Source organism: Ixodes scapularis, unplaced genomic scaffold (genome assembly GCF_016920785.2).
Source record: "Ixodes scapularis isolate PalLabHiFi unplaced genomic scaffold, ASM1692078v2 PGA_scaffold11__112_contigs__length_91849675, whole genome shotgun sequence".
Taxonomy (NCBI): domain Eukaryota; kingdom Metazoa; phylum Arthropoda; class Arachnida; order Ixodida; family Ixodidae; genus Ixodes; species Ixodes scapularis.
Genome location: NW_024609837.1, coordinates 60,344,666 through 60,364,999, shown reverse-complemented (window position 1 = coordinate 60,364,999; position 20,334 = coordinate 60,344,666). Strand labels below are relative to the sequence as shown.

The window sequence follows — 20,334 nt, the reverse complement described above, 5'->3', positions numbered from 1 at the left end:
TGTCTTCGTTGGGTTTCCGGTGTATTGTGTTGCTCTCCTCATAAATACAACTGCCGCCACGTCGTACAGCTTTGCTGGGTGGTGTCGACGATCATACGCCTGCTTGCTTCCTTCCTCTTCCTCCCACAACCGTTGCTTTACACGTACTCGCAGCTCGCTAGGATCTTTCCATGTGGCTTCATCATCCAATGCTAGCTCCAGTAGCGCAATTCCGTAGAAGCTCGGCTTGCATCTATGAAGCAGTTCGAATGGTGTTTTCCCTGTTGACTTGCTCACCGCATTGTTCAGGCTGCACTCTGCGCGTTTGAGTTAACGTCCCACTCTCGGTAATAGGGATTCTTCATGGCCGTTGTGATGACATGTAGCACTGTCCGGTTTACTCGTTCGACCTGACCGTTGGTCTGCGGATGTCGTAAAGAGTTTAGCACGCGTTTTATGGTTCGTGTCGTGCAGAACTCTTCGAACAATTTCAATGCAAAACAACTTCCTCTGTTTGTGACTATGGTTTTAGGCAGATCTTTCTCAGGTATGAATCTCTCCTACGCACACAGCACATGCTTGGCTGACATATCTCAAGTAGCAAAAAGTCGCACAAACTTTGTTGAGTTGTCAGCGATAACCATGAGGTGATGGTTGAGCTTCTTGTTTGGAACAAACGGTCCAATATATTCGAGGTGCACTCTCTCGAAGGTGCGCTTGCCAGGTGGGATGGGGTTGAGGAGTATTTCCTTTATTCCGCCAGGTTCTTTGTTGAAAATGCATTCAAAGCACTGCGAGATGTACTTGCTCACATAGTTGTGCATCCGAGGAAACCAAAAAGTTTTCTGAAGCTTTGCGACCGTTCTGTCCAAAAATGTCCTAAGAGGTCGTAGCACTGCACCATTTCCGCTTTATGAATTGCCTTGGGCAACACAAACTTCATTGATCTTTGCTTTTTTTATCAATGGTTTGCATGAACTCGCAATCCTTGAGAGCTTAGTCCTTAGCTTTTCTCCTGTCCTCCTTAGTACGGAAGTCTTCTGGTTTCTTCAGTATCTCAAACAGCTGGCGCATCTCCTTGTCTTCTCTTTGAATGGCTCCAGGCTGCAAAATGGAATGGAATGACTCCAGGCTGCAAGTCAGGCACACTTCAAAGCTTACTTTCAGAATATCGTGAATTGTGTCGCTCGAGCCTTCCACAGATTGCCGACCCAAAGAGCCAACATGCTGCATTTGGGTATCATGTCTGTGCCTGATCGTGAAGTCAAATTCCTGATAGAGGTCATACCAACGCGCGATTTGAGGCTTCTTAATTCGCTGGGCATTCAAGTGGACGAGCGCTTGAAAGACTGTAACCACCGTGAACTAGATTCCCAAGTGTAGGGATCTCAGTCGGTTCACTGACCAAACAATGGCCATGAGTTCCAGTCTTGTTGAGTGATACTTGCTCTCAGCCTCAGTGGTCTTTTTTCTCAAACAGACAAAATGCCACTTATTGTCCTTTCGTTGTATCAACAATCCTGCCAGCCCCGTTAAACTAGCATCTATATGCAATCCGGTCTCTGCCTTAGGGTCAAAAAGTTGTAACCCAGGCTTCGACGTGAGGCGCCCTTTCAGGCCCTGAAAGCTGTTGTCTCGTTCTGTTTCCCACTAGTAAACAGCGTTTTTCTTTGTCAGTCAGTCTTGTCAATGGTTTGGCGATCAAAGCATATTTAGGGATGAATAGCTGAAAAAAATCCACTCAGTCCCAAGAATTGCCTTATGTCATGCACATTCTGAGGAGTGGAACACTGGGCGATTGCATTAATCTTGGTCTCTCCTCGCTGCACCTGCCCTCCGTTCAAGCGGAACCCCAGAAAATTCACGCTATCTTTGGCGGACGCGCACTTTTTGAGGCGCAAGGTCAAATTTGCATCCTTGAAAACTTGCAAAACTTGTAACCGGTGAACCATGTCGTTTCAGTCTTGTGCGGGGATGAGAACATCATTTAAGTAACACATCACCACTCGTACTCTTAGGGGTCTACGGTTTATAGTGCGTTGGAATATGGCTGGTGGATCCGTGAGGTCAAACGTCATATATTCGAACTGGCGTGTTTCATCTGGTGTGATAAACGCAGTCTTACGTTTAGCTTCTCTTGTTAAGGATACTTGCAAGTATCTATGCGCATGATCCAGAACCATGCAGAGTGTCGCATAAGCAAGTCTTTCAAACTGATCATCGATGCTGCGTCAAGGATACTTCTCCTTTACTGACTAGGCGTTCAGTCTCCTATAGTCGACCATCATCCGCTTTCTTTTTCCAATTTTCTTGTGAACTACTAGCACAGGGCTAGCATAAGCGGAGCTTGTATCGGTAACAACACCGACACATTTTCATTCCTTAACAATCTTGCGTATTCTTCCCGTCCTTCGGTGTTTGCACGGTATGGTCGCACAGGAAAAGGGGTTGTTCCCGCAGTTTCAACAATGTTCATTTCAACGACTTATTTGCAAACCATTTCACTTGAAGTCATTGCAAAGCACTCTCTGAATTGGTACAATAGTTCTACGAGTTCAGACTCTTGCAGCTTTGTTACTGCAGGTCCAGCGTTAACTTATGTCCCCTAGATGGGTCGTCTCTCCCTTCCGCTCTCCCTGCTTTCGTAGCGCTCGATGTGGCCTTCATGAGTGTCATTGATGTCTACCTGCGAGATCTCAACTGACTTGGCTCGCCCAAGTGTTTGCCCTTTCCTGATGACGATATCTCCATTAGTTGCAGGATACATAGGTTCTGTGACCTCACCGAGGGTCATTTCAATCAGGACATCCATCGCGTAGTGTCTGTAAATGACGAGGCCTATGACCCTGCTTTTCTCCCATCAGGGTGATCTAGTTGACCAAGTATTTCTTGAAAATGAACTCCTTCCTTGCTTTCAATTGTAGTTTTTGGTGGTGCTCGAACGGCATTAATTGCGCAAACGGGCAGTCACTCAACCCCCAGAATCGAAGACAGCCTCCAACTCTTGTATACGTGAAGTAGGAAAGTTTAGTAAACGTTCGTCCGACAATAAGTCCACGAACTGGGCTTCATCCGGGACAACGAGAATGGGTATGTCCTTCGCTCGGACACCATCGATCTTTATGTCAGATGGCCTCCGGAGGGCCATACAGGCCTCCTGCAGAGGTCACAAAAAAAACGTTAGAAGACTGGTGGAGGGAGATCAACCTCAGGGAACATGAAACGCGCAACCGTCCCCTGGCTTGGGCATCAACGCTGTTCAAGCCCGCCCGATCCAAAAGAAATAGCGGCATCCTCACCATCAGCAAATATATGCCGGAAATTTTCATCGTAGTCCCATGTGCGTTTGATAGCGTACAGTACCAACGCCATCCAGAATAATCTAGGCCTCCGAACGGCCCCACTCTTCCTCCACGGAACGTAATCACAGTCGGACGGTGCCGACTCACGTAGCGATTGGACCCGAGCCCAATGCCGAGCGTCCCTCGACACATCCATTGGACACGACGTCCAGCCGAGCACTGACGCAGCACTCGTATCCAATCTTCATCTTCGCGCGATCTCGCTGTGACGACGTCCACTTCTAGTGCACACGTTTTGGCTATTCCAGCTGGTGTTGACAGTGTACACGGGCGGCGTTCTCGCCATTTGTGGAGCTTGGCTATTACCGTCTGCGCACCGATCGGTCATGAGCCCTAATTTGATTGTTCCTAACGCATTGACTATATTTGTAACCGAGCCCTATTCTCCTATTCACTTATAAGTACGACCGACGCTACGATTTGATGGAGTCGATGAAGCTGCGCAAAAGTCACGCCCAGAAAAAAAAAAAACACGCAGAATCAGGGTGAATTTACTGAGAGCGATTGGTGTAGTCGGTCATAAAAAAAACCACAAAGACAGTAAGCACCGTGACGATGCACTATTTACGCTGCTTGATTTTGGCTAAGTCGGATCGTAGCGGCGGCTGCGATCGCACTTGGTGACATGAAATATATTCAAATGCTCACGCTGGGCTCGCGTTCCGTGCCGCGTGCCACACTCTACAACACAGTTCGTGACTATACTTGGCGCCAACTATTTCGTGTGTTGAGTGCCGCAGCCCCGCACTGCCACGAGAGCACGTAACTTTGGTTTAGGTCTTATTTTCACGCGCATGCGCAAGTAGCTCCGACGGCATCGGAGCACTGCAGAAGCTATACGCTAGCCTTGAGAGCATAGTTATTAACAATAAACACTAGAGGTTCAGGTGGCGCTAGTGTGCTGTTGCATTTTAAAGCAGAGAGCAGCCATGTCTATCTTTGACTTCCGGTGATGCATTCCTATGGGAAAACGCAAATTCGTTTTCTCTTCGCGCTCGATTATAAGAGCAAATATTGCTTAGTGTCGTGACGGAATAAAAAAGTTTGGAGCATTTTACAATCGAATCTACAAACATATGTGTCAGAGCGTTTTTCTTTGGAATTCATGACGTTGAACACTCCGCTAAAATAGCCCAATACACATGTATTATACTTGCTGACGTTCCAGACTGCTATTATATGGGCATGTATTTACGCATATCGTTAATGCTATGAAGCACAGAGGTTGAATCAGCTTGGCAAAACACCAAAAGGATGCTAATTTATGCCAAATCAAACAATTAAAACAGACGAAAAGAACGAAGCATGAATTTATAGAACGAAGAACACGCACTGAGTTAATAAACAATTTGTGCATGAATCATCAAAATAAAGCAGTAACCCAGTGTTTTTGCACTTTTTAATTGTTATTTTTGCTTGAATCGATAGCCTGCATTGACATATCATGCTGTACAACATAGGCCTGAGACTCAATATTTCCTAACTTAAACATCGCTCAGTAATAAAAAAAAAAAGTTAACTGAATAACTTGCACTTTTATAATGTGAATAAAGCTACGTAGTACCCGTTACGAGTAAAGAAACTACGCTGATTTCCATTATTCCCTGGCGAAGAGAAAAATATCACGTACGTTTTCCCATAGGAATACACAGGAAGAATGGAAACGTAGACTGGTAGCTGTCTGCTTCAGTCTGCAACCGGAAGTCCCGTAGACACTAGCCACAGCTGAGTCTCTAGCGTTTATTGTAATAACTCTATGCTTGAGGGCGTCGCACGAAATGCTCGGTGACATTGGGATTCCCGTGACTATGTGAGTAAGCTACGCGAACGAGAGACGGAAGGAAATAGTACGTTTGTATCCTTAGAATGACACGGCGTGAGAGTAGCCTTCAACTCACTATCTGGATGAGCATCGTACCGGCGTGCGCTCGTGTATCACTACTGCGTGGTGCACGTTAAAGACCCCAGGCTAGCGGTTGTACTGCACTGGCTAAATTGCTCACCTACAGCTGGGAGACTCGTCGCCCGTTGAGGCAGACCAAGATCTAGGCTGTATAAACATACACACAACGCAATTTTTTTTCAACTCACTGGCGTTGCATGTTACTGATAAGGTACGTACCACTAAAATTCGATATCGTTTTATGGTTCCCTGAGGTGTGACAAAGCCGGGTCTCTCACTTTAGGCGAGATCTAAATACAAAATGTAACAAATAACAACGGTTGTTGCTCTCGACAGCGACTGATGCACATCGATCCAATTGTATTGTCTTTGTCCTTACCTCTTGTATCCGCCAGATGTCACCAGCGTGTGCCCGAATCTCATAGCTGCGGATTGAAACTCCGTTGCGATGCCAGGGTCGATGCTTGAATCCCACCCTATGTGGTAGCAACAGTGGTGGGTTACAATGCATACGAGTCTCCAAGTTTAATAAGCGTTACCAAGAGCTATAGTTGACTCCTAGGTGGAACCATTTCGAGGCAGATGCCGAATTTCCGGGAAGGAGACAGCGCTAATAGGGTGTTCATCCTTAAATATGTTTACGTTCATCGGAGTATATCTATATATAAGGTGTTCGAAATCACCAGGCTCGATCTAAAATGAACCGTAAAAATCTCCGCCCGCACGAAGCAATCTAAACTTTTCGTCAAATGTGTATTTCACATGTCCGTTTTCTTCTTGTAAAAATACACATCGTAGCTCTTTTTTTGTAAAATATAGGGCCACAAAACTTTCCAGGGTCAACGTCGGGTGGCGACGCAGACGACTGAGTCGAGCGGAGGGGTGCGTAAGTGGTTCAGATGCTATTTCACATCATAAAATACCAAGCGACCAAGGTGGCTTCAAACGATCAACAGTAGAAGCCATCATTTTATATGTCATCAAACCATCAACAGTAGAAGTAGAAGCCATCATTTTATTTCAACTGTTTAGTTTCAATGAACAGGCGTCGTCAACGGCACAGTGAACCCAGCCTCGCGAGATTCGATTTCGATTCGCTGCATATTTGCAACACGCAGCGCTTTTTTCACACTAACAAGTAATGCACAGTCTCAGATTATTTTCTAATAAACAGCTTGCCTTTGGGGCGAAAGGAAAGCAACCTTATGTTTTTCTAGTTCTTGTCATTGCATGCACACATTCTTCCCGACATTTCTGTAAATTATATTTTAGTTACAAAGCATTCTGCATCGCTGCGAAGCATTTTAACAGGTGTCAAAATTTATAAAAGATTCATAAAATATCACTGGGATATATACATAAAAATTTATCGAAACACAACTATTCTAAAAAAAAACAAGTGTTGATTTAATAACGCAATAAACGTAATGTAATAAACGTTAACGTAATAAACGAAGTCTGTGGATTTAGTATTTTCTCGGTTATTTACTTCTCGGTTCCAGTTCTTATCACCGCGAATGCGGATACCAAGTGAAATTTGAGCAGACACCGAAGAGGACGAATTTATAATTTTCTGCTGGTGCCTCAGGCTCTATAATGCTCTGACTGACTTTTCTCTGTGTCCTTTCTTTTTGCCCTTGTTTATAACGTACCGTTGCTACTAATACAGTTTATGAGACTTTCCTTTAATTAATATTTTATTTCACCTCGTTTTTTTGTTTTTTTTCATGGACCTTATTGGCCACTGGCATTTGCGCTTTTGTCTTACCTTTGTATTCGGAAAGCGGAGAGCCAAGCCATTCTGGGAGCCAGTTGTTGATAATGACGTGCTGCAAAAAGCGCAGAGATTTATATCTATTCAAGTTGCAATGCGGCCAAGAGATGAATTAAATTATTTGCGAATGATACTTCGGGGAACATTTTGCTACCTCAAGAAGAGATACTGTGTGTGGCACTGTTAGCACGAACACGACACTGCTGATTTTCCAAGTCACTGGCAGTTTTAGAAGCGCAGGCCGGGGCATGTCACGGCTCCCAAGTTTCCTTCGCTCACAGCCAATGAGATTGAACAAGAAGCTTAAAAATTATAAGCCGCACCCAGTATTTCTTAAACCAGTGGTTCTCAAATGGGCGTCCGCGAAGGCATCCTAGAGGTCCGCGATGCCCTGCCTCCCGGCAATTAAAATTGTTTTTTTTTTCTTTTTTTTTTGTTTGTTTTTTAAATTGAGAATAAGCGTTTTTGGTTTTCGGGTGAGTTTTTTCGTGTATATGTCAATAGGAGAAGTCTACATCACACTAGCCCTTAGATATATTCATTTATAAAATCACTATCATATTTAATCAATAGCCGCCTTCCCCTCACCACGAACGGGGTCCTTTATCATTTCCGCCGATCCACAAGGGGTCCGCGAAGCATCAGTGGTTGAGGACTACTGTCTTAAACTATCAGGGACCGGAAGTTTTTTTTTTGTTTCTTTGTTTTTTGCATTAAAAAGAAAAACGCTATTAAAAATACTAGAGTTTTAGCGGACTGTTATAGATAAACGAAACAAGTCCACAGAAGAACAAGACACGATCCGTCTTGGGACCTGCTAAAACTGGAGCTTGAAAGAGATTCTCCTGGAAATCTCAGAGCGGCAGCCGAAGCTTTTTAAGAAACCGTTTTGTGTTGATAAGTTCCTGAGAAATAGTTAAAACGTTCCTATTATTTTAAGTTTTTTTTTTTTTTTTTTTTTTGTGTATACGTTGCCTGGAGCGCGTCTCCGACTGGTGTGTTTAAAGCGTCCTGAAAGTGTTTTCTTGATTTTCGCCTGATGGCCTTATGTAAAAGAGTCATGCTGCAGAGCCGTTTATACTGAGGGTGTTTGGCTTTCTCAAGGAGGTTTTAACAGCCTGGCAACCACAGCAGCGTAGTCTGACAACGGGGGGATGACTACTTCCGTCCGCCATTTTCTGGCTCTGACTCATATAGAACTCTATGCGACTTCTCGGGAATAAACGAGACATATAAGTAACGCCATTTTGTGTTATCGCGAAATCCGCTGGTTCTAGCGGGCAACAAGACCGCCCCCTGGCCAAACTCTCTCAGTATGAACGACTCTGGTCATGCTGTCGCTGACCACGATCCTGGCAGGGTCACAGCAGCAGCGTTGGAAATAGCAGACGCCTGATCTGCTGCAGGTCCCTCTCTATCTTAACAGGCTACAGGAGCTTCAGCAAACAGAATAAGAGCGACACTCGCGTTCGTTTGTAACAACCAGGGAGAGGGGCTTAGTGCAAGTAACTGGCAGCTGAAGAAAGTGTCTCCTACCCGGCTGCCGCCATGTTGAACATTTTTGACCACTAGGCATGTGACCTTAGAGTTTTATGTCTAGATTTTAACGAGGTACCGCGCACATAGAGTTGCTTATTGATCTTTGATAACAGTAACGACGAGATAAGTTACGTTTCGTTTGTTTTAAGTCCAAAATGCGCTTTTACGACAAAACCTTGGGCAGCTCCGCAATGGCTCCTGCTAGATGCCGTCAGTTGCGGTGCTGTATTTAGGGGTGTTTATCGGAGCTATGCACTGATTTCCGAGGCTATAAGAGATTTGGGCAAGTTGGGTCATTGCGAACAGAAAGCGCCAAAAAAAAATACAGGGACACAGACGAAAGGAAACAGGACAAGGCGTCATGTTTCCCTTCGTTTGTGTCCCTGCAATTTTTTCGGCGCTTTTTTTCGCTCTGAGGCTAACAGTGTTGAGAAATAGCTTCATCACGTTTTTTTTTACAGCTATCACAATGCAAATCTCCACTCAGTTTTACGTGAAAGCCTCGAGATTTGGTACGGTCACGTGTCTAGTGGTCAAAATTGTACAGCATGGCAGCAGCCAAGTGGGGGTCACTTTTGCCTGGTGGGCGGGATACCAGTTTATCGCTCTAAGCCCCTCTACCTCGTTCGCTTGTACTTTCCACCGGGACTTGTAGCACCAACCGCCACGATCGCAACATTCGACAGCATGACATGCCGGCTTCTGTGACGTCGTTTCTCGGCACTACTTTTGACCTGTGGGCGGAATATGGGACGCTAATCACCAGTCCAAGACGCCTTCCAAAGCGCTATACTGGCATTATTATTATTTTATTTTTTTTTTTGCTATTTTAGGGTTTTTTGCCCTACCTGGTGGACTGCGATGACGAGCTTGCGAGCCTCGTTGAAGATGCGTTCCTCGTTCCAGAGCCGCAAAGAGGATACGTTGGTCGAGCCCGCGTTCACAGTGCCGAACCGCTCGCACATGCGTTTAGCCACCGCGTTGTGGAACCGGAACCACAGCGTGCCCATAGTGAGCAGGAACGTGTTCTCGTTGCCCCTCGGGTTGCCCAGCCCTGCTCGAACGAACAAGAACAGCGATGAAGTCACAAATAGGCGACGGGATTAATGTCTATTAAAATGCTGAAATTGTCTTTAATATATAGGGTGGTTCAAGTCACCAGGTTCGATCTAAAATGGACCATAAAAATCTGCGCCTGCACATAGCCATCTAAACTTTTCGTCAAAGGTGTATATCACAGGTCGGTTTTTTCTTGTAAAATTACAAAACGTTGCTCTTTTTCTGTAAAATAAAGGGTCAAGAAACTTGCCAGACGACCAAGTCCAGTAGCGGAGTGTGTTTGGCGTTCGTATTGATAGATGGCGTCGGGAGCAGCGTCTGAAGGTGCAGCCGACCAGCAAAAGAGAGTGGAGGAAACGCTGACGAAATCCGTTGGCAGCAAAAGCGCCGCCGTTATGCTGACGCATTTTTTTAAACTTTAAGTTTTGCTTTTATTGCTTGCATTTATTTTTAACCGAAGGCACATTTCAAAAATATAATATTCGTTTTAATAAACCACGGTGGTCGCGATCCGTCGCGATAAGGTGGTAGCGCCATCTATCAATACGAACGCCAGACACACCCCGCTACTGGACCCCTGTCGTCTGCGTTGCTGCCCGCCGTAGACCCCTGGCAACCACCTGCTCCCCATCGGCCTGGCAACCATCCGCCTGGCAAGTTTCTTGGCCTTATTTTTTACAAAAAGAGAGCTACGGCTTTGTAATTTTACAAGAAAAAACTGACTTGTAAATTAACCTTTGACGAAAAGTTTAGATTGCTACGTACAGGCGTCGATTTTTACGGTCCATTTTAGATCGAGCCTGGTGACTTGAACCACCCCATATATACGAAAAAAGAAATATTCGGAAATGAGACACCTATTGCCACTGATAGCTTAAAGGCCAACGGCTAGCCTTGAGACTCTGCAAGGCAGAAGATCCTTCTCACCATGGGGGAAAAATAAACCGGCAACAGTAGACAGGGTAGAAGTTGATCGACGCCTATCATCACGAGACGTCATTACCAACCGGCCCCTCTCCTACTGCTTATGTCTGGCCGCGAGAGCCTTGGGGCGCTCCTGGACAAAGGAGGGGGCTTCGTGCCCTTTCCCCAGCTTCGAGCGTTTATGGGATGGCTTCCCTACCGCACGGAAGCCAAGACGCCTGCACTTAGAGAGAATTGGTTGTTTTCCTCCATCTAGACTTCGATGGCGCCGTGGACCGCCCGAGATCGAACGGCGACACCGTGACCAAGGACGTCTGGCCCATCGTTGTGTGTGACGCGAGTGGCGGTGTGTGAGGGAGAGGGGAAGGGTGTGCCTGGACGTTAGGAGAAACAATGGCCCCACCGCTTTGGTCGAGGCACTGGCCATGAGGATTCCCTGCTGGGGATATGGGGAAATGCGACTTTATAAAAGGACCAGCAGACGTGTGCTCTCAAGTTGAACCTGTCAATATGCAAATAAATAGAGGTGTACGAGACAGCTTTCCTGCTCCCCGGTCCTTCCCGATTCTGGCTTTCTGTTGAGGTCGTGCCCTGGGTCGGCTCCCTGCCGTACCCGAAGTCCCGGACAACCGGTCGGTCGCGGCACCCTGTGTAAACTGAAACTGCGGCGAAAGCTACAATCGCGAGCTAGCCCGCGCTCCTGACTTTGAGACACGCCTTTTTAACGCGAGCGCTCGTTTTGCGAAAGAACGCCTCGAAGCAGCGACTTCGAGCTCTCGCGCGCATACCATACTCTGTTTCACGGTAACTTGGCGAATTGTGGGGACCACCGCCCCGCGACCCCATAAGAGCGTCGGATCGATGCACGTGACATCACGTCAAAGGGACGTTCGTGTGAACCATGGAGGGGTCACGTGCTTTGCTCCGATGCTCTTATTGGATCGACGGTGCCGGAGCCTCCACAGTTCGCCAAGGTATCGTGAAATCATCGTTGCGTGAAACCATAACCTCCTACTGACGAAGCCTGGAAGATCGTCACGTGACGTGGCCGCCGAAAGTGAAAAGGTAGAGCAGCAGACAAGAGTCATGCAACGGGCGCCCCGCTGCGGCGAGACGCCGAAACACACTGGTCCCGAGCGATCGAATGTCCGCTCGTGCTTCTCGCGTTCCTCGGGCTGCCGCTTCGTTTCTCGTTGGGTTTGAAACCATGTTTCGGATCCTCGCCTCTTCAAAAGCTGAGCGCTGAATGACTCCCGAGAAATGCTCTGTGCTACCAGATTCTCGCGCTCCAAATCTGCGACCGGGCACTCTATGGCTCCGTCATCAAACTGCCAGGCTTTGTGAGTATAGAGGAGGCTATGGTGAAACAGAGTACAGACGATTGCAGGCAAGACAACTGGCCGCCACCATGTCCCTGCTCGTGTTGGAAAGCCCGTGCAATTTCAAGTTTGCTAAAGCTATGATCACGCGCACGCTGCCATGCTTGCAATTGTCCATAGGGTGTATTCACTGTCGGCCATAGATCTGTGTGTGCATGGGCGTACCTACTGGGGGGGCAAGGGAGGTGCTTGCCCCCCCCCCTCCCAGTTCTCGGAGTGAAGGGCAAAACATGTGTTTTGCCCCCCCCCCCCCCCCCCCCCCCCCATGAAACAGCCGCCAGGGGTCAGGGCAAACACTGGTAGGCGCCGCCCAAAGAATGCCATGGGCACCGGTTCCCCGCCCCTGGGGGGGGGGGGGGGGGGGGGTCTGGTTAGTTTCCTTACTCAAAAACAAGTTGATACGCCACTGTGTCCGTGGCTGCTGCAACGTGCATTTCGCACCATCAAGATTGCCGGTCTTAGCAACCTATTAATGCTAGCTCGTTCTGAGCATGCACACTAAACGGCGCTCTCAAATATGGCGTACGGTAAATACATCCCACAGGGCTACAATCTTGATTTCGCCCGCAAATCGAAAAGAAAAACTGGTATTGTAAAACAAATGAACATTTATTTTGAGACATGCCTGTCCTAATCAGGTAAAAAAAAAAATTTTTCCTAGGTTCAGTATCTCTTTAAGATAACATTAGGATCTGAAACTTTGGCACCTGGTTCGGACCGTTATGGCTACATTTGGGCGGAGACAGCGCTTGACTTAATTTTGCAATAAAAAAGCAAATAAGAAACGTTGACAATTTTTTTTTTTTTTTTTTTTTTGCGGGAAGGGGGGGGGGGGGGGGAGGGGATGGCGCAGACTGTCTGCTTGCATTGACGTTGTGGTGGCCTCCTTGCTTTACACGTCCTTCCGCAACATACATGTCGCACCACCAAATTTGTTTTTTCTTGGAAAGAACAGGTAGAAATGACCACCACTTATGGTGCAATGACTATCCGTGCGAGTCGTGTATATGAACCTGCCGAGAAATTTACTCACGGAAGAAACGCGAGACCGGCCGAAGTTGATGAAATCTAGGAGGCGGCGGGTTGGCCATCGGGAGACGGATGTCGTTCTCCACAGGGAACTGTCCGTTGTGGGATGACGCCAGCATGCCGCACTTGAAGGACCTCAGGGTGTCCGCCCACGTCTTGGACGTGCCGTATGTCAGGCCACCATCGATCCACGGTGTGATCTCGTTGATCTGTCAGAAGGACATCGGGTTGCTATAATACTCCAACTGTTTCTGACTCAAGCAGGGCACGATCTACTAAGCAAGATTGGAGACAACACGATCACTTTTTTTTTATTGCCCCCTGTTTTCTGGCCTTTCTCTGTAGGGTGTTTCTTATCCTGCAGAGGACCGTGTAAGTTTAAGAAATGGTCTTGCAGACAATCGTCTCTTCAGTGTATTTGCACATAAGAACTCCAGGTCATCGTTAGTTCACGGTGTGCTCTTTTAAAGCTCAGCTCTTACGCGCCCGTTTCCGGCTTGAGCGGCGATACCGTCGCCGTCGGCGCAAACGCGCGTTGCATTATGGGACGTTTGCCAGAGTGACGTCATAAGTGACATCACGTGTGACGTCACGAGGGCAACATTTTCCCGCTAAACTTGGCGGGAACTTTTTCTGCTAAATTTAGCGGGAAAATTTTACTCTCGTGGTGTCACAGTGACGCCACTGAACCTGGAAATATTTTTCCGCTAATTTTAGCGGGGAGAATTTCCGCCACATTTTGTGACGTCACACGTGATGTCACGTCTGACGTCACACTTGACCGTCCCCTCCGCACCCTCCCCTCCTCCTCCTCAACAGCTGCGCTCTAATTCGGCATTACAGAGAACTGTAAACGTCTTTCCCTTTTTTTTTATTTGTCACGAAGACATCAGGTAGCTATTTATCTCATACACAGCACAACTACCCGCGGGAAGATTGGAGACAAAGCAAGCACTTTCTTGTTGACCCTGACTCCGTTAATTTATTCTCCGCGGTTTCCTTGTGCTTCTCCGAAGGTCTAGACCAGGGGCTGCCAAGCTGCGGCTCTTCGCGTGTTACAGTGCGGCTCGCAGTTCCCTCCCCCCCCCCCCCACACACACACACACGCGCGCGCACACACACTCACCCGCCTTCCTCCCGGTCACACGAGCACTTCTCCAAAAAGAGAAATGGAAAGGGTTTTAAATGGAAAGACAGGTTTTGGTTTGGCAGTCTTGTGCTACTGCTACACGTACAGTTGGACTGCTTTTGACCCGGATAGATTGAAAGTAGTTCGAGTTTCATTTACTACGCTGGACAAAAGTTTAGGCTTTGGGAGCCTAAACAGAAAACCAACTCATGCTGATTTAGCAAGCATCCAAGGAGAAAGAGAGAGAAAGAGAATGAGAGAAGGTGAAGAAAGAGAAAAGGGACAAATTCAAAAAGTAACAATAAAAATGGAGTTAAAATGTGTTGGAGATACGAAGATCCGTGTCACAATGAATCAAATGTGGAAAGCAAGTCGTCTGCTTTTTGCGCAGGAGTTGCGATGACGTCAGGAAGACGCCGAGCTCTGATTGGCTCTGATTGAAAAATAGTGGGTAGACATCAAAGCAAGCTGCCTCGAGGTCCACCCATTATCTTTCAATGAGGGCCAATCAGAGCTCGGCGTTCTGACGTCCTCCACAACCCCTTCGAAAGAAGCAGACGAACTTCCTCTCCGCATAGTTCGATTCCCTGCGAAACAAAAACGATTATAAGGACGAGCTACACCGGGCAAGAGCGCAAAGCTTTTTGTTACAGGGCACCTACTTGTCGGCGAGGATTGTTGGGCGAATTTCCCGTATTGACATCGTATCGAGTGCGTAGAAAAGGCATGGCGGGAGCTCCGATGTTGCGGTACTCGTGGCCTTCCGGGATGGGGATGTTGAAGTACTCGGGGGGACATCCGGCCCTCTGGGCATCGAGGATCTCTTCGACCACCTGCTGACCTGCAACACGCCATCTTGTTCACGTCTTTCTTTCTCGCCCTCAATTTTGGATGAGGATAAGTGTTACCTTACACCGTTGGGAGACCTGCAGGAAGAACTGTCGTTTGTTTATGTCACTTTCCCAGTGTATTAGCAAACAGCCTGGGCGATGGGGCATTGATGAAGGGGCATGGGTCGCTTTTTGCAGGGTGCTGACTTTATGGCCATTAAACCGTTCGATAATTTTCTTGGTCGATTAGTAAAATCAAGAGTTCCGGCCTAAGTTGGCTCGATTGCTAAGTTTAGCACGCTTTGACGGCGCCAGGATGTAATATATACAGTACATGTTCGCTTCGGCATGCGATAGAAACACGTGATGCAGCAAATTATGTTTTTGCCTCCAAACTCCAGAGGTAGCCTAGACGGAGCGAAAGCCCCGAGATTAAGCCGCTTGATGTTGCCGTCTGGCGGACTTTTGAGGTAACCCAAAGTTGGTATATGCTTGAAACATCTTCTTACTTTTAAGTAAGTTTGTCAACTGTCTTATCATCATTGTGAAATTCAAAAATATACCCGTTGGACTTAGAAAGAACGCTGTATACGCCAAAGTTTGGACTGCTGGAACGCCCCCTATCGTGTCTCTAAGCTCTAATAACCTTATTGCTCGATAAGCTTTTTTATAGGACGTAAGATTTTTTTTCTTGAAAAATAAACGACACTAGGATTTCTCGCATTATCAGTGTCTTACCGAAGAAAACCAGGAAGGCTGTCTTTCCCGTACGGGACAGACCCTCTCCGAAGTCTCCCTTCATTGTCTTCTCGCTGATGGTGAAGGGGTTCGGCCTGTTCTGACCGTTAGGTCGGTATGAGCCATCAGAGTACTGCGCCGGGAACAGCCGGATCAAGTGGCCATCTGCGGAACCGCCAAGGACAAGGGTGTGACTGTGAGACGCGCTTATTGAAGAAGACAAAGGAGGTTGACAGAATGGAGGTTGGTAAGTGCAAGGATAGATTGCTTATCTTTTGTTTCTGCTAAATCACGGGAACTGAACGCCTCTTCGTCAAGGAAGGAAGAATTAACAAGACGGCCACTATAGTTGGTGACAGGTCAACGGGGAAGTGAAAGCTCCTCCCACCTCTTTCCACTTCAGCAGAGTGAACGCTGGAGAGGAGGTCGCCTCGTCTCCGGTGGTCGCTCTGCTGAAGTGGAAAGAGGTGGGAGGAGCTTCCACTTCGTTCTTGACCTGTCACTAATTATACTCTCTCTTCTTTTAGGGCGCAGCTCTTAGGGGCCCGTTTCCGGCTAGAGCGGCGTCGCCGTCGGCGTCGGCGTAACCGCGAGGTCACGTGACCCCCCCCCCCCCGAGGTCACGTGACCCACCAGGGTAACGTGACCCCCTCAGGCCACGTGACCCCTGAGGTCACGTGACCCCCCTGAGGTCGCGTGACCCCCTGAAGTCACGTGACCCCCCTAAGGTAACGTGACCCCTTCAGGTCACGTGACCCCCCTCAGGTCACGTGTCCCACCTCAGATCACGTTACCCCCTGAGGCCACGTGACCCCCTGAGGTCATGTGACCCCCCTAAGGTCACGTGACCCGCTTGGGGACACGCGACCCCCCGAGTTCACGTGATCCCCCTGAAGTCACGCGACCCTCGAGGTAACCTGACCCCCTGACGTCACGCGAGCCCCCTTAGGTCACGTGACCTCAAGGAGTCACCTATCCCTCAGTACGCTTCCATCTTCCCCAAGAGCTGCGCCCTAACTGGCGTTACAGGGAATTGTAAACGGCTTCCATTTTTTTTGTTTTTATTTCTTTTGTCCTTTTAAAATCACGTACATAGAATAACCTATGTTGAAGCATCTTTTTCTTTAAATCTATTAGACTTAGCTAGGGCTCTCAAAGTCCAATACAATTGATCATGTTCCGCGTCCTGAAACAAAATCGGTTGTCTTTGTTATTGTGCAGCTCCCGGCTACATAAACTTTACATTCCGCAAACTTCATCTTGAATTTTAACTTTGGCAATTTGAGAAAATATCCGCTCGATTCGCTGGCGGAAGTTGCGATTATCTAGGCGGAAATTGCGAATATCTATGACGGAAGTTGGGATTATCATAAAACAATTTGAGTGCAGCACTCTGGTGTATGTCGCTCAAAAAGTTTTGCAACATGGTGAAATGTAGTGTGCCGGAGCCTAGGCGTATTTCGTCCCATCCTGCTTCCGGTTTCAGTTATCAAGTGTGCTGTTGCATCGTTGCATGAAGCGTGCCGTATCTCCTCCTGCGCGCTGCCATCTTTGTCAACTGGGCTGTGCAGTGGGGGAGCAAATTGGCTTAGTAGGGCGAGAGGATGGATCATATCTGTGGTTTCTAGGCTCGGTGGTGTAAGCTACAACCCGTTATAGAGGGTACAGCCATTAGCTTTCATCCATCCATCGTGGAAGGCGTTCTGATCATGCGCAGTAGCATTCTTCTGCGGTGTATCAGACTCGCTTTCACGGTGTGGTAACTCTGCATTTTCGTTTTTCCTGGATGAAAAGTGTATTGTTATTTGTGCTACTCATGTTCGTACCTGCTGAACCCAGTTCGGGGTGGCTTGGGTTGTTGTACCAGCCGTCGTAGCCTTCGAACTCCGTCTCGTGGTACGGATCGACGCCATCCAGAAGCCAGTCAATGAGAGCGTTCTTGATGTCGGCTGGTTTCTGAACTGGGGGGGGAGGCAATACACTTTATTGTTAAACACTAAGCATGCTTCCGGAAATGACTCCATAATTTCTTAAATTTCTGTATGAGTTCGCTTTCCTGCAGTCAATCACGGCAAAAATAGGAAGATCCCCGCGAATGACGTAGCTTGAAATACGATTAGGCAAAGATAATGAGATGTGCGTAGGAAAAATTATCATGGCGTTTGACTTAGAAAAAATCGTAAGGGTGCAGGCGAGCTGGTGAATATTAACCATGTTGAATTAACCTGAGACTGGGGTAGAGAAGAAACATTAAAACGTAGAAGGGACAGAAAATGGACAGGACGACGTCTCAAACTCAGCTAACTTGTACATTTAGTCCACCTCCTCTCAAGGTCATCTCCACCAACACAAAAGAACGAAGTCTATACAGTTCAAGCGCCACAGTCTTCATCACACAGTTCAAGCGCCACAGTCTTTATCACACAATTCAAGAACGTTGACAACCTTTACTTGTCGATGCAATAAGGCAACATCCATCCACCTTTGAACTTGAACAAAAGGATCTCTTCCCCTACTATTTTAAACACAGTTCATACCTCTGAATCATAACACGCCCTCTCCACATAAAAAAAGAAAAACACTGAAACGGTAGTTGGGCCAATACACGTAGAGAACCATACAAAGCAAAAATGTTTTACAGTTTGTTTTTTGGAAACTCACAAGAGGTTACACTACAAACAACCTAAATGACAAATAAAAAAAATACATTTTTAGAAAGCTTTCTGAATTGCTTCCAAACTGTAGTGAAGCCTGACTTATGCAGTTGCCTAGAGACTTTATCCGCACGGTCTCCCTTACTACTCTCTTTACATCGTTCCTCTCTTTGTGTATTATTTCGGCCTCCGACCAGAGCGCCGTGCAGTTGTTACATTCATGAATAAGTTTTGCTATTTGCGAGTTTTGTGCATTGTTCTTTACATTTCTTTTATGTTCATTTAATCTGTTATTTATGCAGCGTGACGTCTGTCCTAGATACTTAAATCCACACTCGACTGGTATCTCATACACAACACGTCTCGCAACATACCGATTTTTCCCGATGAGCCTTTTTGCACTCACTCACACCTGTTTGGAATGGCGTCAGTTTACTTAATCTAAAATCTGAACTAAAGACGGTGTCTACTCCAAACTGCCTCGCAAATGCCTTCAGGTTGTGAGAAATTTCATGAAAATATGGTATTACGTTTGACTTGCCCATGGTCTCTGCGCACATCTCATTTTACAGATGTAATCGTATACTGAGCATTGTTATTCGCTGATATATTTCTATTGCTCGCCGTGATTTGCTGGCTTTGTGTTCTGCATTAATCCTAACTCGCAGAGCTTCTTTTTAAAATGCGGGGCATCAATAATCGACCTTAGTTTGATCAGTTTAGAGGGTGAAGAGGGAACGGTGAGCGGTATCGCGTTCCAATAATCACGCAATTAATTCGAGTTGCACAAAGAAAAAAAAGAGTGGGGTGGGAACCCAATTCGGTCAATAAGACTCCATGTGGCTAAGAAGATTAAAAAAAAAAAAAAGATTGATTGTAGGTTTTTTGAGCGCGTCCTTACACTACATGAAAACATTTATTAGAGTATACTTAGCTGCCATGTAATTCAAATCTGTCTGAGTTAAAAGGACTGCCAAAAGACATCACATCGACGATATAATTTATAGAGCCCAACTTAAAACCTCAATTTTCTGCAAATAAAAACATATTTTTAGTGCTCTCCACTTTCGAACTATAAAGATAGTCAAGGAGGGTTCAAGCTCCCACAGGTTCTAATTGTAGGGGAGGGATCAAGTTTTCAGATGGGTCAAATAAAGTAACCATCTACGAATTGTAAACGACGCGATGACATCATATACATAAGCCCGTAAATAAATCAGAAGCTAAAATAAATCGCTTATTTGGTACGTTAACCAAGGAACAAATAAACTCAGTACGAGTTCAACTTAGGAAACAGTTCAAGTTAATACGGGAAACCCGTACTCGAAAGCAAAAAGCGAAAAGATTGACAGTAACGGCGTCTATGGAGTCGAACCTTTTAGGATGTCCATCTTCTGTTGGAAGCTTTGAAAGTCCTGCCCAATAGCGGACACTGAAATCAGCATCACCGTTGCAGCAAGCTTATAAATTCCCCAATTACCACTTGACCGTTGTGCTATATAGTTCTTGCAGACTTCCATATACCGCTGTGGCTCTTGTCGCCATTGTGCAGTATGTTCGGACCGTGAAACAGCAGCAGGACATAAGTTGTGTCATCCTGACGTCACGTCATTCACTACTAATCCTGTAACGCCTGCCATGTTGTGTCGCGTCTGTTCTAGCCTATATAACTCGCTTCTTTCCACAATAAATGTTGTTCGTCACCCGGGATCTTCTAAATGGTCTATGGCGCTAGGATAGCGTTTACTCTTACCTAATGGTTCGTTGGACGGTGATGGCTGCGGTATTGGAGAAGGTGTATCTGGTGGAAGATTCGCATTTGTCACAGCCTCGGTCTGTGTCCTCACAAGGGGCAAAAGGACTCCTGCCAATAGCACTATTTCAAGCAGCCATGGCGGGCGCATGGCGACACAACTCGTCGCGAGATGCAGTCGATGCAGACAAGGAGAGCCTTCGATGACTTCAGCGACTGTAAGGCAGAGTGCGGGCGGATGTACGCTGCCGGTCAGCGATAAACCGAGGCGCTTCCAGTACA

The 20,334-nt window shown here is 46.9% G+C and overlaps 1 protein-coding gene across 1 annotated transcript in view; it reads right to left on the bottom strand.

Moving 5' to 3' along the window:
* LOC115322793 (dual oxidase 2) overlaps nucleotides 1-20,279 on the bottom strand; it is a 70,168-nt gene extending 49,889 nt beyond the window's left edge. Inside the window, exons 1-8 of the mRNA XM_029983150.4 lie at nucleotides 20,053-20,279; nucleotides 17,472-17,606; nucleotides 15,646-15,810; nucleotides 14,740-14,918; nucleotides 12,953-13,157; nucleotides 9,406-9,611; nucleotides 7,013-7,073; nucleotides 5,624-5,720 (exon numbers count right to left, since the gene is read on the bottom strand). Of these exons, the coding sequence (XP_029839010.2) occupies nucleotides 5,624-5,720; nucleotides 7,013-7,073; nucleotides 9,406-9,611; nucleotides 12,953-13,157; nucleotides 14,740-14,918; nucleotides 15,646-15,810; nucleotides 17,472-17,606; nucleotides 20,053-20,203 (1,199 nt within the window). The 5' untranslated portion in view covers nucleotides 20,204-20,279. The remainder of the gene's footprint in view (nucleotides 1-5,623; nucleotides 5,721-7,012; nucleotides 7,074-9,405; nucleotides 9,612-12,952; nucleotides 13,158-14,739; nucleotides 14,919-15,645; nucleotides 15,811-17,471; nucleotides 17,607-20,052) is intronic.
* Between the last annotated feature and the right edge of the window lie 55 nt (nucleotides 20,280-20,334).